This window comes from Monopterus albus, unplaced genomic scaffold (assembly GCF_001952655.1).
Source record: "Monopterus albus unplaced genomic scaffold, M_albus_1.0 scaffold68.1, whole genome shotgun sequence".
Taxonomy (NCBI): Eukaryota; Metazoa; Chordata; class Actinopteri; order Synbranchiformes; family Synbranchidae; genus Monopterus; species Monopterus albus.
Window position 1 is genome coordinate 1,320,009 of NW_018127948.1, and position 18,058 is coordinate 1,338,066.

Here is an 18,058-nt window from a genome sequence, read left to right on the forward strand (position 1 = left end):
AGCAGAGAGTTCATTAGCTTCCAAGCCACTGAGGTTTGCTGCCCCCCTTCCCACACACATGCTCAGTAGCCTGATTAAAGGCAGTGATGAGGTCTCATACAGCTAATTACAACCAAAGTCAATCTGTCCATAGATAATAACATCCAATTAGAAAGCCTTGCATCCTTCCTGTGGGAATGTGAGGAATGAACATAAAAATGTGTTTTAAATAAAAAAAACATTTCTGAATTGTCCCGCACAATTTTCACTGCCCCTCCATAAACGTTACATGTGGCTAATAACGGTGGCATCTGCAGTTAACTAAACAATGTGCAGTGAGAGTAGAAGCTCGAGGCCAGAAAACCATTACCTTTGTTGAAGAACATGGAGGCCATTTGACCCATCTCAACCCGCTCCACAATACTGAAATGATCAACATGAGCTCCTGGCCTCTCTGTGGGAGAAAAAATAAAAGAAACACAAAAATGCCCACTACCATTAACAGCATTAGTTCAATGCCAGAAGCGGTGTTCAGATTTTATGTGCAGAGATTAAAATGTACTGTTGTCTTAATGGAGTTCCTTCTGTCCAGTGTTGAAATATTGTCTCAACAGTCAAGATATTTAACCAGTAAAGCAATGTTCTTGTTCCTTCTAAATCATACTTCTAATAAAAAAAAAGTGAACTGAGCATTGTTTGATGAATAACTTCAATGACTGATGATATAAAGTGTTGAGAGGGTTGCTGTTTAAGATTTAAGGCTTTTAAAGATCTAAACACAGCCACAACAGAACAAATACACATTAGTATAGGATGTGCAACTAGTTTTCATCAAACTATTCCCGGCAGCCTACTTTTCAACTTGGAGCCCGTTTTGAGTCTCATTAGACTCTCCAGCAACTGAAAGGAAATTAGGTAGTTAAAACTGAATTTAATATACCAGCAAAAAATAATTAAGTGCTTTTTTTTTCTTATTTCCAACAAACCTTCAGTGTTGATGCCTTTTAACCATAACCACAATCTTTCTCTACTTTTCATCAAGCTTGTGCCTAAATCACACCTTAACTAGTGATGGCAGATCATAAAACTGTTGAATAAATCACTTTTGGAAGGTAGTTTTGGATGGCAATGACAAAAAGTCTGTTTGGTATTTGGTGTCTGGTCCAGTTTGGAAGGGCTCAACACTCTGCCCGTTGTAATTGTGCTAATGACAGTAACAAAATGTATGCACTATAAAAACCGGTCATACTCACGGACAGACAAGATGGGCTTTGTCTCCGGCTCTGATCGGCCCCGGCCCATGACATCATCATCTGAATACTCAGAGGTGGAGTCGCTCTCATCAGTCTGTGGAGATGACATGAGTGTGTGAAGCTCGATTATGCGTTTGCCTGTTTTCCTAATTTCTTAACATAAACAACAGTCGGTTTACAAGCCTTTAACGGTGTTTATCTGATCTGTACGTGACACGGGGATGGCAACATCTGGAAATTACTACCAACAGCTGGGAAGCACTTTGGAGAATGGAAGACCTGCACAATTCACACCAATCACATGCCCACAAATGGTTTTTCATCATTTCACAAATTCTGTGCAGATTAACGTCAAGCAGCTGTCAGTGTCAGCTTTGTGAGTGTCATCGGATTAGTAGGTGACACGCTGGCTGGGACAGAGGAGATGAGGAGTGACAGAAGCGAAATGGCTCCGTGACAAATAACACGCAAACAGAAGCAACCTGGCAAAATAACAGATGATGCACATGGATGCGAGTCAGATGACTGTTGTACAAGAACAAACTCAAACACCTGGCAGAAGAATAAATGTGATTCCTCGTTGTGGCTGTGAATGTTTCATTTCTAACTCATGTAGATGATTTAGAAAAGGAAGTGGAACCGGACATACAGCTAAACAATGTGAGAAACTCGCATCATAATTTTGACTTTAAAAAGAAATGTAATTTAAGATCAATTGCAATAAACCGTTATGTCTCCTCCGTTATGACCCTCCCCCCCCCAACATTCGTAGTGTATTACAGCTAAGTATATTAAAGCATGCTATAGTTACTTTCTGGTGGCTTTTTCATGATATAATGTTGAATTTTATTTTACTTGTCTCATAGTTTCCTATAACTTGCTAGAAAACACTATGTAACTGAAATTCAACTGAAGGTTTGTAGTTGGATATTTTTAATTCATTTCAATTTGTTGCTAGTGTAACTTAGGGCACCCATTAACAGTCCTTTTCTTGTGACACCTTAATGGAAATCAACATCTAGTTGTGAATCCTTTTACAAGGTGTGTGTCTTTGAGCTGTGAGCAGTTCAGTTATAGTGATTTTAATTTAAAACAATTTAATATAAACAAAAATCATGTGGACTTGGTTTTGGGTACGTTTCACGTCTCATTCAATAGGCTTCATCAGTTCTGTCCAACTGGTGCTGAGCAGGACCAATATGAAGAGTTTTTAAAAAAAATTTTATTTATTTTTTTTTTAGGCAGAAGTAAAACTACAGTATTTTATGGGAAGGTACAATTACCACCTCATGGTTGCATCCATCAAGCAAGTTACAGTTTACATGCATGAAGGGATGCACCGATCCAGATACCAGCATCGGGTATCTGGTCCGATACCGCCCTCTAGTGCTTGCGCTTGTAACAACTGCCCAATACTATGCAATGACACCGCTTAACGGCAGCATTACATTAACCTCACACTAGCTGAGCTGGTCATTAGGTGGTGGAAAAGAAATTTCAGCAGTTCGAGGATATTTTAAGATAAGCGACGACCAAAATAAAGCAGACTGAGCTCCGATTCTCTGCTCTACTGTGCATCTGTGAGTGCCAAAATGCCTTGTACTGTATATGTATGGAAGGACTTCAGGAACTTATCAAAAATATTAAGGGTATTTGGGCTAAAAGAAGTTACCACTATATTGACATGTTTGATTCTAGTAAATAATTTCCAGTGTAAAACATGCCATCTTCACTAACATACTACTTTTACAGAGGACCACAGAGACCTGATATAGAGCTTTGTCACATCAACCTTGAATCCAAGTGGACATTTGTGCCAATTTTGAATAAATACCCTCAAGGTGTTCCTGAGATAATATGTTCACGAGAATGAAACAGATGGACAGACATCCTGAAAACATAATGCCTCTGGCCATAGCTGTCGCCAGTTCAGAGACATAAAAAGCCTAAATTAGAGAAAAGTCTGCACAATGACATTTTATATGGCAGAATTTTCCTTTTCCCAGTAAATACCAAATTATTAGGACAGAAAAGACCCTTAAAATAAAGAGCTAGAGAGAATTTCTCAGAATACATTGTCGGTGCAATATAAAGACATTAATACAGTCTGGTCACACTCAGCTTAAAGTTCCAGGAGAGGGCGATCACATCTCCGCAGCCACTCCAGCTATCTAGGTCAATTACACTCAGTCACAGCTGGGAGCTTCGATAAGGAGTTCAACCATCTGTTCACAACACATCCAGATGTCAATACTGCACTTCAGATTTTCCTGAAAACCTGCATTGTTGTCCATATGAACTGGCTTAGAACTATTTCTACACCATCTAATGCAGCCAAAGACCATTCTCAGACTCAGTCTCTATTTTTGACCCAATAAACTTAGAGTATCTAAGACCTTTATGCCTTTATTTTTGTTAATAAGCTTTACTCAAGCAGAGAGAAATAAAAGCCATTCAGTGGTAAGCATTTCCAGTTTTACCCTCTCTCCTGTTTACCATTACATGGGAGGGAAAGGCTGAGAGGTGTACAGGAGCCATGAATCAAGGCTGAGGGTTCGAGGCTCACTTAGAGCTGAGCTATTGTCCTCAGCCTCATAACTCCTCAACTGGAAACCAACAGGCATTAAGCAAGATGACTTCTGTACCAGGGGAGAAACAAAAAGCAAAGGCCAAGCCATTTAGAGAGAACAAAGCCCTATTCTAAGTCAAAGTAAAATGATTGAAGACTGGGCTGTTTCCCTCGGTAATTGAGTAAATACCTAAACTGTCGGCTTCATCCGGATTGGGTTTCTTATAGGCTGGCGGCAAGAGGCACACTCCACTTATTCCAAGATTGAGCAATAAAACAACAACAGATTTCTAAATAAAAATTAATACAGCTTCGTCTTAAGGGGAACATGAAATATTTACCTTCACCAAGGAGGTAATTTTTTTTTACCACCAATTATTGGATTGTTCACAGCACAACTCAAAACACTGAACAGAATTCGATGGCAGTTTTTGGAGCAGCAGGGTATGACCCATGGAACAATTTATTGCATTTTGATGGAGATTCAGATCATCATACCAATCCAGAAAATTTTTTTATGCCATTATGGAGAAACACAAATGCCTTTGTGGAGGTTTGCACTTTCTGACTGCTGTCCATTCTATACTCTGGTCATTTTTACTGGGCAAACAATGAAAAAAGCCATTATTTCCCTCGGCAGAAGATCAAATGTCAAAGAAAAGCTGGGGTAATAAGCTTTAAGATCTTTGATAATAAAGGTCATTAAGTCCTGGTGCTCCAGAAATACTTCAGCATTGTGAGCATTAAATTACACATTGCCTCTGACTTTACTAATTTTTCTCATTTTGCCTTGCGTTTTAACATACTTGACATTAAAGATTCTGAAACCGCAAGGATTCGCAAAGCTTTCGGAACGGACAGCTTAGAAATCTACTTTAGTTTTTAACCTGATCGACGTCAGTTTGTCTACAGAGGCATCAGATCAGTGGATGATCTGTCCTTGTGTCTTTACCATAAGTTCAATTATCTTTAATCTACTTTGTCACATGTCACACATTTACTGATAATACTACAGAAGTTGTCTCAGAAACAAGATCTGAGAACTCAGCAGAAAGAAGAGAGCCGTCTGATCTCGTGAGCTGGCTCGGCTCAACAACTGGTGAAACTACAAAGATGATCACAGATTTCAAGAGACAGAGGAAAGCAGCCAATTGTGTCTCTTGGTACTATAACCTGCGACATTTAAAGGGAAAGCAATGGTTTAAAGTTGGCTCGTCGGAGGTTTGAAATGCACAAAAAATCTGAAGTTTCAAGGAAAGATATGGACCAGTTTTACACATCAGTCATGACATTGGTTTGTTGTAATGTTAGGAAAGGGGGATTTTGAGTGTTATGGCGTCCGCACACACAGCTACGCCATAGCTGCCATGTGTCTCCTCCTAACTACGAATTGGAGCTACAGCAGTTACAGGAAAAAACAAACCAAAAAAAAAAAAAAAAAAAAAAAAAATGGAGTCGACAAGAACTATGATTAGTCAGTCTGACCTCTGACGTTAGTCCGGGTTGCTTAACTGAACGTAAACAAAACATTAACAAAGAGATGCTCAGTTATCTTACAGCCTAATCACATACAAGATGAATATTCATCTAGTGTTTACAGTGGTGACACCAAGGGTTGAAAACTATAACGAAAACCTACTCCTTAGATATCAGTTAGCAGACCTGCCATGATCCAGCTTTACCTCAACTCAACAGGATAGACTGTTTACACGTTTACTGACAGAGAGTAAAGCTTTTTATTAAAAATTACACCAGCAAAATATACTTGGAATACAAATCCACTGTAAAGCAGCATCATAGCAGTAGTTAGTGCACTAATGGACTACACAGCATGATCCCAAATAATCCAGCATTTCTGTTCTCAGCCACATCTCTACCATTTCAGGATTTGCATAAGCCTGTTTTGGAGAATCAGATACAAGCTAGATGTGGCACGTTCCAAAAAAAAAAAAAAAAGATTCTTATCAGTTTGACTTGCAATGTGGTTCTGCATAAGCACACAGCTAGAAAATTAATTTCACACTCCCGGACTGAAATCACTCTGCACTGATGTTTACTTGGACACAGATTGTTTCACAGGTACAAAAAAAATGCTGAAGTACATTTAGTAATTAGCTGCCCGAACACTTCAATGCATCACAAAACAAGACCTAAAAGCATATTAACTGGAGATAACCACTATAAATCTCCCTCCACTCTTTTCATACTAACATTAGTTCCATATGTTTGCCTGCAGGTATAAAGGGGAATTCATGCTTTGGAGATACCCTCATGCGGACAAGGACAAGGGGTGCGCAGGCGCATTCTTATTCATATTTTAAATCGAGAGTCTACCTTCTGTCTGCATACACCGATGTTTCCAAGGATTGTGGCACATGTGAAGTTGGGGCTTTTGGTGTGCGGACCATAAACTTTTGGCCTGCACACGAACATCTTTGCAGAGTACACGCAGACATGAGAAGATGATGAAAATTATGTCACTCGACCTTTGCAGGCACACGGGTGTCCAAAGCACAAATTGCCTTTAAATAGAGCTTGGATTAATGTCTTACTAGCCAAATTCCCCGACAGGGAGAAACATTTCCATCTTTAATGTTTGGTTTGGTTTATTTAAAATGTTTAAAAATCAAATGAGACTCTGCCCCCCTTCTCAAAGTTGATCTCACCTCTTCCTGCTCCCTCCTCTTCCAACGCAGCTGAGCATTGGCCGCTGCCATTGCCTCAATCACAAAGGTGGTGGTCATGTAGCTGTCAAAGGAATAAAGGATAAGCAGATTAAAATTTTAACAAACAAGCAGCCAGTAATCACTGATATTCAAATTAACTATGTCCAGACCTTCTCTGTCATTCTGACACACAGTAACAGAGACAACATAAACATGGAGGCGATGGCCTTGTACCAGCATATGCCTGCTTTCCTGTTGAAATTAAACTGTTTCTGCATTAAAACAGCACAATGCCTCTGTTTTTTTTAAACATGGCCTGGAAACACAAGTCAAATTTAAAATTTAAAAACAACTACATACAGTATATATCAATCATGGATGCATAGTACAAACTGTATTGTTCTGAATTCAGTCTTCTTAGGTTCTGCTTTATTCCAATATACTGTACTGCTACCAAGCCACCGATCTCACATGGATAGTTTGGACTTTATGGAAGAGACCCTCCTCTGTTGGACTAACTGTTATATAATTACTCTGAGAAGATTGCCTACTATCCAGTGAGCTCGTATTTTAAAGTTTTTTGCCATAACAAATTTAGTCAGCCACAGAGTGACTAAAACGTCTGGCAAGAGAAGCTATCCAACATTAACCACTGCTTCGAGCCAAATAATGTTTCTGTAAAGATCCAAGTGGATCAAATCAGATCCAGTCTTATTGTACTTTGTGTTCTGTCCATCTGAAACCACTAGTGTTGCAGCCCCGCTCTTCTTCATAATGCAGCATTCTAAAGTATATAAATAAATAAATACATGTATGAGAGAGTGAAAAGTGAAAAATTATTTGAGCACACCAGCAAGTAACTGTGACTTCAGCAAAATGCATGGATTGGCTAAACTCTGAGGCCATTTATCATCAGCAAAGACCAGCGTACAAAACATTCAGCTAGCAGTTTCTCAGTTTTAGCCAGAACTGACCAATAACTGACAAATGTCCTCCCAGAGTCCTGCACGAGGGGCACCATAATAGGTGTCAGTCACAATTTGGCGCCAGATCCAGCTTGTTCTGGCACAAATTAACCCCTGGGCCTCACAATGCAAAACATTTTCAATAGTTGTGTGCAAAATATCCCTCAATGCAATACCTTTCCTCAGTGCAATACCTGTAAATATACATTGTACAGATTATACAGATCCGTACAGGTCTCTATTTTTATTCCTATTTATCTTGTTTCACAATGAGCATTCCTTTGTCTGCCTGCATTGTTTACTGCCTGTTTATACTGTTTATTTTGCAGTGTTTGCACTGTTTGTTGCTTGTTAATACTGCTTATCTTGTTATACTAGCCTTATGTTGGTTTACTGTTTACTTGCCCTTGCATGGGGATATGTACATGCACATTGAGAGCCAATGCACCAGAGTCAGATTCCTCGTGTGTACGACACACCTGGCCAATAAAGCTGATTCTGAGAAAATATTAAATTTATCAACTTTTGCTAATTTTAACTGACTAGTCCAGACAGCAGAAGAAATGAAACATGTCAGAAATAGAAAGCGGGTGAAGCCGGTTACAGGTACTCTCTGTCCTGTTCATGAATTCAGGCTGAGGCAGAACAGTGCTTACCTCATAAATCCTAAAACAGAGATAAGTGCTATGCTGACCACCCAACCAGCTGTGGCGAAGGCTTTGGGCATCGTGAGAGCTCCTGTTCCCACAATCAGATTGAACATATACACCAGCCCCACCTGAGAAAGACATGACACGTCAACTTTATAATCTCAGTTGTTAAAGAACTGCAGCATTTCATACATGTATCCACTACAGCTCAAAACTACTGACAATTTTACTAACAACCCATATTTTTACAGAGCTCTCCTTTTACAATTGTAAGGTGGTTAAATATGTGTCTGACCTTGAATGATCAAAAAGAGATCAGGAATTAACCAAACCATTCTGCATGATACTCACAAACGCGGAGTAGGGTTCCCCGGTCTCTGTAATTCCGCCTGGCATGGTCAATGACACTCAGCCTCACCTGAAGGATAAACAACAGGCAGGTAGATGGACCCTTTGCTTATTTTTGCTTTATTGGCATCTTAAGTACATGGCTGCCAAAACAGGTTGTTAATGGTCTAACTATAATGCAAGAATAAGAATTCAGAAATTAATTTTATATTGTATGGACAAAAGACTTTAAGCACACATCTTGCAATTTAGTGTTTATGTCAATATTGGAACATTGGCAAAACACACACACACGTTAAACATTTGATTGAAGACTTTTCTGATATTTTAAGTTTCAATGTTCAATTCGGCATAAACATGATTCACTAAACAGCCCAGATTCGAAAACAAATGTCTTTTGCCACAGCTGTACGGATAGTGTGTTGTGTGACACTCCATATGAACAGTGTGCATGATAGTGTTTCGCCTTAATGTTAAACGGTGTATTGCTATCCGGGCTTTCATTAAGTTATTTATGAGATACTGTTGATCTCTGTGAGCTGAATTTTCCTTGCTAGCAACTCATTTAGCAGCGTAGGTCACAGAGTTATCACCTACGGATAACGTTTTAACCATAAAAAAGGGAAACTAGATATCCTATAGCTAGCTACATGGATGTCATTAATGAAAACCAAAGTAAACACTGCTCACCTTCTTTCCAGGGTATTTTACTAATGTAGCTGCTATTTAGCAGGATGCTCCCAGCTAAATCAGTCCCTCGTGCGGCTGTCCCTACACTGGCCACAGCGTGTTTACACTTTCCTTATAGGGTACTGCATTATAAGGCCTGTATGACTAAACGCTGGTTAAATCGGCAACTATTTAAATCATGTTTTCTGGATTTCTCTTACCCCGCGCGGTCGTGTTGCCTTTACTAGCGTGACGTGTCATATGACATGAGCTACTCGTGTCATATGCCATAGGCACGTGACACAACAGCCACGCCTATCGGTACTAGTTTTCAGTGTCCACCATGATGTACATTTTTTGTTGTTGTTAAGGTTAAAGAAGTCCGTATTAAGGTTTTATACTTATATTCTCCCTGCATTGAATTTATACACCACTTTAGACCAGATGTTTCTTCTCTATGTTCGTTTTGCAAAAACAAACCTGAGTGTTTATCTCATTTATTTTACTCTTGTACTTCCTCAAGTAATTTTTGGACTCAAACTTCCTTATTTTTGAATGTATAATCGTACAACAATGAAATTAAGAATTTAATTAAACATCATAACCACAAGGCCAGATTTCTTGAGCTTCATCCAAAACAATCTCTGTTGTTTTATGATTTATTCTGTAGAATTTATAAGAAGAAAGCATTATGGACATCTCATATTTTGAGAAGTGTTATTGAAGGTATTGTTAAATGAAATATTTCAATGAATAAGTGATGTATTATTCCATTTCTGTAAGCTTTTTGTTTACATTGGTCATTTTTACACTTCAAGTACTTCTTTTTCTTTCTTTTTCTGATGTTACTGTGGTTCTAATAAAGGTTTGCAAAAAAGCTATAAAGTGCATCCACAGGAAATACCTCTTCTTCTCTTAGGGTTTACGGCAGTTGGCATCCTTTGTGTTGCATTACTGCTACCTCCTGTCGGAAGTCCACGTCAACTCACTACTTCCATATTCTAAAATACCTTTCAAACTACATTCTGATAGTCCTTGCTTCTGTAATTGAGTAATCATTTCTAATCTTTCCTCTGCATACTTCCTGAATGAAATAACACGCTGTACTGATCCTATTTCCTTGCATTGCACACAGTTACCTGTCGGATTCACTGGAGTATTGCCATTTGCTGTTATTTGTACTCCAATTAGGCAAATATTGTATTTTCACTGCACCGACATTACATATATTTGACGTCAGTTAACCTACTACTTCATTCATAACTACACACTTCGTAAAACCTGTTGTCTCTTTCCTCAGTTTTGAACTTGTACTCAATAAAATGCAAGTAGTACTGATTCTTTGACTTCATGTTTACTACAAGACTAGTAGAGCTTGCAAAGTCTGTTACTTTCCTTCTAGCTCACATCTGACTGCTTTAAAATTCAACTGATAAGCTGGTTGAAATTCAGCAGTGGGCTAGAAGGAAATGTGGTGGTGCTTTAAATGAATCCTGCAGTGGCTCAAAATAATAGCTGGCCTGGTCAACTTAATAGTTCACCTTCTTCTCTATAGGCACCACGTAAGCAAAGCAAACCAATAAATCCACTTTTTTTTATTCCTGGTAACATGTTTTTCACTTCTCCGTGTGTAGAATTTACAAGTAGTTTGTCTTTGGTGAATTTCAACTCCATTAGCATAAAAAAAACTGTTGCAAACCACAGCCCTGCAGATCCCATTGTAAATTGCTGTTAGGACACAAATACCGGCAATTTTATAGATTGGATATGTGTGAATGTTTTACAGTGATGATTATAGAGCTGTGAGGTCTCAGAGATACACATCTGTTGGCAGCTGGAAGTCTTTGAATGTGTAGAAGGAGATGTCCCCATGGTCCACCACTGCAAAGACTACTGGGATGTCTCCACTCTGGAAGGCCAGCAGCTTCATGGCACGCAGGTCTGGCACGGGATTCTCGAAACTGACATGCAACAAGGGAGAGAATCAGTGTATTCTATCCAAAGTCAAGCCATACTCTGTATCACCTAGTTAATTAATCAGTTACTGTAGTTGATGAACAGAAGCTCAAAACAACAGCAATTATGGCAATGAACTAGTCAGTCATTTATCCTGTACATCTGCATTTCCTGACATTTTACAAGGTTAAACAAATAATCTAAAAAATAAAAAAAAAACCTGATTCACTGGTCACAAAAAGAAAAGTGAGACAAACGACACATTCATTTCCAACCACTGAGATTTCTAAGTCAAATATTCTTTTTTGTACACCAGTCTTGAGTAAACACGGCCTGAGGCAGTTGTGCAATGACTCACCTGCACACACACATCCGAGCATATGGTTTCCCTGGGTTGCTCTTCTTGAAGTCAGCCACACTATCAGGTTGATAAACATTGAAAGAAATCTTCCACTCATCTGATCCTTTTATCCTGAACACACACAGTACAAGGTCATTATATGTTGTACAAGAGGACAACCAGCCAGGGACAAACAACAGAGACGCAGCATCTCACTCCTTTGTTTCTTTACATATTTTTAAGATCATATTTCTCCTTTGTCCTTGCTTTCCTGACTGAACTGATATTGGGTAAAGTCGAACATTTTAACATTGTTTTTTTTTACCCATGTTCAGTGTAATAAGGAAAAAAACGAAATAAGTGATACCTGGACGCCTCCTCGAGCAAAGTTGTAGACTTGATCACGCTGATTTTATCCAACAGCTCCCCTACAATGAAAAAACAAATGTCACTGACCCAAATCTGAACCAACTCTGAAATGACTTTACTCACAAGGCCCTTGTGATCTCACCTGTGGAGACTGGCTGTGTCGGGTCATGTAAAGGCATGACTTCTCTGTTCCACAAGTGTGCTGGTCGGCCTTTACGCCTGCTCTGCCGCCTCACCAGGAGCTCCTGATATTCTGCCCAGTTTCTGCACCGCTGAACCTTAAAAGAACTCAGAATGTGATCCCCCATAATGTGCTGCTTTTATATGACTTGAAAATTGACAAATGATTTCCCAGATATTTCCAGTGTGATTTGTGTAGAACATCTTTTAGCTGAGTTTTACAATCAGTTTTCTACAAACCTCCCTGTCTTTGTTCACATCCCGCCGGCGCCTACGCTTGTCTTCTTCCCTCTTCTGCTCCTTTGAGGACATCCTCACCTTCCGCAGGTTTATTCTCTGCCTCCAGGGGGCAGTGTCACAGACCCCCACAGCCAGAGCCCCAGGCAACAGAGAGGGGTCTGGAGAGGCCAGACAGCTGGGGAGGTGCTCCCTGGAGCCAAGGTCAGGGAAATGAATGGAGCTGAAGTCCCAGCATGAGGAACCAGAAGTGGAGCTGTGATCTGATCTGTGTCCCCAGTCTCCCAGAACATCTGTCCTCCACCATGTGCTGCCCCTGCCTTCTGCTGCTGTACTTGTGGTGGCAGTGTGCACTTTAGAAGTCTCTCGGGAGGCTGTCAGCTGTGACACTGGAAGGTCTTTATCCTTCTCACCTTCGTAGCTGCAGCTGTCCTCCTCCATTCTGACACTGGTGCATTCTTCTTGTGCTTCAGTATGACTACACATGGAACAAACACTGTTTAAACCTCAGATTTACATAAATATGATATGATTTCTCTATGCTACAGTGAAATCACGTCACAGCACAGCAAATAGGTGTATCGAATCTCAGCGTTGTCTAGCAGAGAGCAACAAAGACCTGCCAGTACTAAATGTAGGGCACTCTCATTAGCATTCATGAAGACAGTTTCCTTTTTTCATGTGGCAATTTATTTCTGCCAACTTTGAAAGGCAGAGTAACAGGTGGTGTGTAAGATCAGAAGGATTTATTGGCAAAAATTGGCTATAGTATGCAGTATAGCAGCAGCTTGAATTTGGAGTAATGATTTGGAGACGCTTGTAAGATGAAGAAGTAATGTTAGAAACAAGAGGAAGAACTGTCTTGAGTTTTAGAATTTTAATTGGGAGAAATGAAGGATAATAGTTACACTTTAACACAGGAAAAGGAAGATGGCATGAATCCCTGTTGTCAAAACAAAGACACAAAGAAACAAGATAGGTAATGGCACAAGACAAGGAAAAACACTGGTGTGGCCTTTCCCAGATGGAAATCCTTGATGAGGGACAAATGTTTCCAGAATGATACCGAAGTTGCCCATTTTCTGCCGGACAGCTAATTTAGCCTAACAAGTAAAGTTAGCCTAAATGCAAGTTTCTGTTTGATAACTTTAGTTAGAACACGGCCAGTGCTGCAGCCAAGCAAGCCACCATTAGCTCTTGCTTGTTTGAGTCAGCTGCACTCGTTTTCTAGGTGTGCAATTTGTCCTACATTTACAGTAATCGCTGTGAGGCTGTTTAACACAATGTTTGAGAGGTTTGCTGAATGCTGCAATCTGCAACCTCATCACTAGATGCCACTAAATCTCACACACTGCACCTTTAAATCACTGGTGTTCTCCTGTAATCCCACCACCAAAAAACCAAAGCCTATTCAATAAGAAAAAAAATAATAATGTTACTATCTAACACTTTTTTTGGTTGAGCAATAACTGAACAATAAAATATTAGCTCCAAACTACAATCCAAATTCAATCATTCACACTCAGTTTTCTGCAAATAAAACACAAAACACTAAATGCAGTACAACAGTAGTAAACAGGAAACGGCTTTGCATAGGCCCCCTGTTTACCTGGATGATGGGGTGGGGGTGGGGCTGGCGCTGCGTTTCCTCTTCAGTTGTCTTCCCGCTCTGGCACTTGACTGAGGCAGGTTCAGCTGTCTTGCGTAAGCTGACGGCTCTGAACTACAAAGAGCCAAAAGCAACACATACATTCAGTTGATATCAAAAACCTGCACCTCCACAGTGCCATCATCCGACATTGTGAGTCACTAAAGAACCATTTGGGCAGGATTAGTTTTTCCAAAGTACATGTCTAAAAATGCTTTAAATATATAGATACTCGAACGATGAGTAAAATATACATTGGGCCACAGTACTGGACAGACCACCACCGCCATCCCTAAAGCTCAGGTATATTATCTTCTATTTCTTTGCCCAGTTGTATTTCCAGTCCCATCTGAATGAGGCTTTGAGGTTCTGTTACCTGGGATCAAACCTGTGCACCACATATCCAAGCCTCTTCAAATGCCCAAACACCTTGCAGCGAAAAACAGTTGTTAGACTAGTTGAGCATTGTGTTCCTCTTCCAGAATATGCATTGGACAAATATTTGTACCAGATATTGCTGGAGGCCGACTGTGTTTGAGGACAGAAATCTCTCATACCCGTCCTGGATGGACAGAGGGAGGTCCTTATAAAACACCTGCAGGTTTCCCTGCAAAGATGTAAGGATCACATGCATTACAGCAGCGCTATTTCAGTGTTATATAAGTATTTGTGAGCAAATACCAAAAATGATGTATCCTAAGATACATCACACCCTGGAGAACAGGTTTCATCTGGAACTCACACACTCCATCAGGTAGAGGGCCTCTTCAGGGAGGAGGCACTGCTTGCCACTGGCAGAAAAGCCCATCGTCTGCCAAAACTTTCCCTATGCGATTTAAAAAAAAAACAACTTGAACTTTGCCAAAGAATTTATAACAATAAGTGATAGACGCAGTGCAAAACCTATCACAGAGTGAGTCTCATTTGGTGTGATACCATACTCACAGCTGGAGACTGAAGCTCCACAACCTGGTCATTTGGAATCCATGCGCCCTTCACTAGGCTTCCTCTACAGTAAAAAAAATAAAGACCGACAGCATCCGTTTCATGTCAGTGCAACACAACTTACTATTTTAACATAAATCCACATACTGAACATTATGGACAAAGCATCCAATAAAACAAAAAAGTTAACAGATTTTTCTATCCACCAGAGGTGAAAAACTCCACAGCCCTGATACGTAACCACCTTATGAAGTCATTATGGTCGTATGAAAATAACTGCTTACTGCCTTTGTTTGAAGTGGTTTTTGTTTCTCCAAGTCTAATATTCACACTCCAATTAGCTCTGGTTTTGTGCCACACTCTTTACAAAAATTTCTGGATCTTTAGCTAAGAGATGGTCTAATTTCTTCAACAACTGACTGGCTACTTTGCTAACTCCCCTGTGTTGGTGCATTCAAATACACTCACACAGACAACGGTCTCAAGCGCACTGTCCTTTGCAAAGAATATGTCTTTACTTATTGTTTGTCTTGCATGGTCAGCTTGTACACACAACAGAACTCATGGATGTTACACTTTTTAACAACTGGCTTCAGAATCTGCCAGAACATCCTCGAATGCATCATTAGAAGTTTGAAGAGTGTGGCTGGATGGACGCCACCCCTACTCACAGCCTCTCCACTCTCTCCTCTGATATGAGGCTCCAGTGCTCATTCAGACTCTGCTCGAGCCGCTGTCTCTGCTCTTCTGAGCCATCAGGGAAGAAGTCCTTCTGTCCTCTGACTGGGACCTTGTGACTCCTGGACCGGGCTGCAAACAGCTCAGACGGACTGGAATTTAAAGAGAGAGGACAACGCTCATCTCCAGGCATCTAATATTTGATGTTTTCATCAGCAGATAACAAAAAAAAAAAAAAACATCAATATTAACTTGGTTGTAATCATGGCGACTGTGTTGACTCTAAGCAGTTGGTCATTGTTACAGTTCCATAAGACACAAAAGGTCTACAGGAGCACAATGAAGAAAGAGACAAAGAAAACTTCAACATCACACACAGGGAGACATTTTATCTCCCGATCTGTACAACAATGTCTTCTGGAGAAAATTAAAACATCATTTTGTTTCAATCTGCCAACCCAAGGCACTGGATCAGTACTAACCCATGATACTGACCTTCTTAGAAGTACTGAGCATCAACCAAATGTGGCCAATCAATATCAATTAACCTATTCTTACCATGTTGCTATAATTACAATACAACTGTTTAAACATTCAAGGTCAATATGACTGGATACCCTTGAGTAAATTCTATAGTTTGTTGATTTTTACCTGAAAATAAGTTAAATTCAATCCTGTTGGCAAACAGAAATTAAAAAAGAGCCTGTCTTCACTGTTACCTTTTGTTTCATAAACTTAATTATTTAAAAACAATTAATCAGTTAAGTTTGGGCACCCTTCTACTTGTACTCTACTTCTACTTGTGAATGTCATTGACTTGTTAAGCCTTAACCAACACATTACAACTTCAGGTCAAGAATTGTCTGCTGATGACATTTCCAGAACTGAAAAAGCCTATATCTCTTCTCTTCAGTGTTCTGTTCAAATCTAGCAGCAACACTCAACAACCACAGACTCCTCTTAACAACTGACTGAGGACCTGAAATGAAGCTAGATGTGAAAGGCCAAGTTAACTTTCAGATGAAACTGCACATCTACTGGTCAGAAAGGTAAAGCAAAACCCCCACATGACTGCAAGGGAGCTGCAGAAAGGTTTAACTGACACAGGAATGGTGGTGCACAAACAGGGTCTGCATAAAAGAGAAACTGGGAAAAGGAAAGCCTTACAGTACCTGTGACATGATCACAGAAGTCAATGTCTAAAGTATGTAAAGCAACATCTAGCCAGAGTAGTTAGGGAGAAAGGTGCTGTGGAGAAATGATGTTAAAATTGAGCTCTCTGGTCAGATTCACCAAAGTTGTGGTTTAAAAAGTAGCATTTGTGTAAAGAACATCTTGTGAGAAGGGGATGGAAATATGTGCTTTGTGGTTGCGTGGCAGCCAGTGGCACAGGAAACCCTGCATGGATTGAGAGGTGTCCCAGGCCACCTAAGAGGTCTGTGGGGGGGAAAATACCATGTCACCAAAAACTTAATAGGAACCACTAACGTTACATCTCTTTAAAAGCTACGACTACAAAGCCACCTTATACGTTTTAACAACGAGGTATGCAGTGAGTTAATTAATGTTTCCATGTGCATGTAACACTACTCAATAATTAAAGAACCTGTCACACCAAGTGCAAGGGACAAGCGCTAATTATGTCCGAGGCAGAGAAATGTATATACAAGAGCCACTCAGTGAAAATGACGGAAGAGTTATCGCCACCAGCTTTAACAGTGACAATAGTTTGCCGATGAACGCGACCAAGTACCTTAGTATTTCATTGTATAAACTCTCCCCCGTGTCTGCCTTGTTTTGGTCCGCCATGATTACAGCCACTTCTTCTTCGCTTCCTTCTTCTTCTTCTTCTTCTTCTTCTCATATCTTTGGTGGTTGGCCAGCAACGTTAGGCGCATTACCGCCACCTTCTGAACAGGATTTTGGGACAAGATAATCTACACTAACTACCAAACTTTCATATTCAATTTATTAACCCAGTATCCCTCAAGAAAGAAAAAAATACCCCCCAAAATGCCCTAAGGTTGTTTTAGTTTTTATGTTTGCACAAGTGAGATGTTGCAAAACTGACAAGTAACACAACAAGCTCATATTTTTTAGACCAGTGCTCAAGTCAGTCACAGGGTCAAGGTGCACTTATATAATTTGTTTGCAAGAAATATATAATATCATTGTAAAAAGCCCAGACGGGAATTTTTAGGACAGTTTTTTTTTTTTGTCTTAGGTAAATAAACTTAACCGTGTCATTTTTTGCTGCCATGTGAGTTTTCTTTTATTATGTTGTAATTTTACATGTACATTGTCAGTTTTACCGTTGTTGTTTTTTTTTACAAAGTAGTTTGAACTACTTTTACTTGAACTTTACCAAACTACATTTCTCTCTAGAGTAGCTTTGCTGTAGCTTAACTGCTTCCAGTTTGAAGAAATTGATAGTCTGCAAAGTTACATTTTCAAGTCGTTTCCCCAACACTGCCCTTAACAGGGAGCACAGCAGGTAGTGCAGGTGAAGGAGGGGGAAAACAGAAAGACCGGTGAGGAGGACAGGGGTACAGTAACAGATCAGGGCAGAGTAGAATGCATTACTGCATTTATCTGGGCCTCCAGAG

The 18,058-nt window shown here is 39.9% G+C and overlaps 2 protein-coding genes across 2 annotated transcripts in view; both read right to left on the reverse strand.

Moving 5' to 3' along the window:
* The window catches only part of tmem104 (transmembrane protein 104), a 53,733-nt gene extending 43,141 nt beyond the window's left edge, over positions 1–10,592 (reverse strand). The window contains exons 1-6 of the mRNA XM_020604928.1: positions 9,121–10,592; positions 8,434–8,500; positions 8,089–8,210; positions 6,468–6,549; positions 1,233–1,326; positions 350–433 (exon numbers count right to left, since the gene is read on the reverse strand). Coding sequence (XP_020460584.1) covers positions 350–433; positions 1,233–1,326; positions 6,468–6,549; positions 8,089–8,210; positions 8,434–8,478 — 427 coding nt within the window. The 5' untranslated portion in view covers positions 8,479–8,500; positions 9,121–10,592. The remainder of the gene's footprint in view (positions 1–349; positions 434–1,232; positions 1,327–6,467; positions 6,550–8,088; positions 8,211–8,433; positions 8,501–9,120) is intronic.
* An 87-nt stretch (positions 10,593–10,679) lies between these two features.
* Positions 10,680–17,548, reverse strand: tsen54 (TSEN54 tRNA splicing endonuclease subunit). Its single transcript, XM_020604927.1, has 12 exons — positions 17,206–17,548; positions 15,446–15,604; positions 14,775–14,838; positions 14,572–14,655; positions 14,338–14,436; positions 14,206–14,258; positions 13,791–13,904; positions 12,185–12,659; positions 11,907–12,042; positions 11,763–11,823; positions 11,414–11,527; positions 10,680–11,060 (listed from the first exon to the last, which is right to left on the reverse strand). Exons 1-12 carry the CDS (start codon positions 17,259–17,261, stop codon positions 10,910–10,912), a joined length of 1,566 nt encoding a protein of 521 aa, XP_020460583.1. The 5' UTR covers positions 17,262–17,548; the 3' UTR covers positions 10,680–10,909.
* Positions 17,549–18,058: the final 510 nt, after the last annotated feature.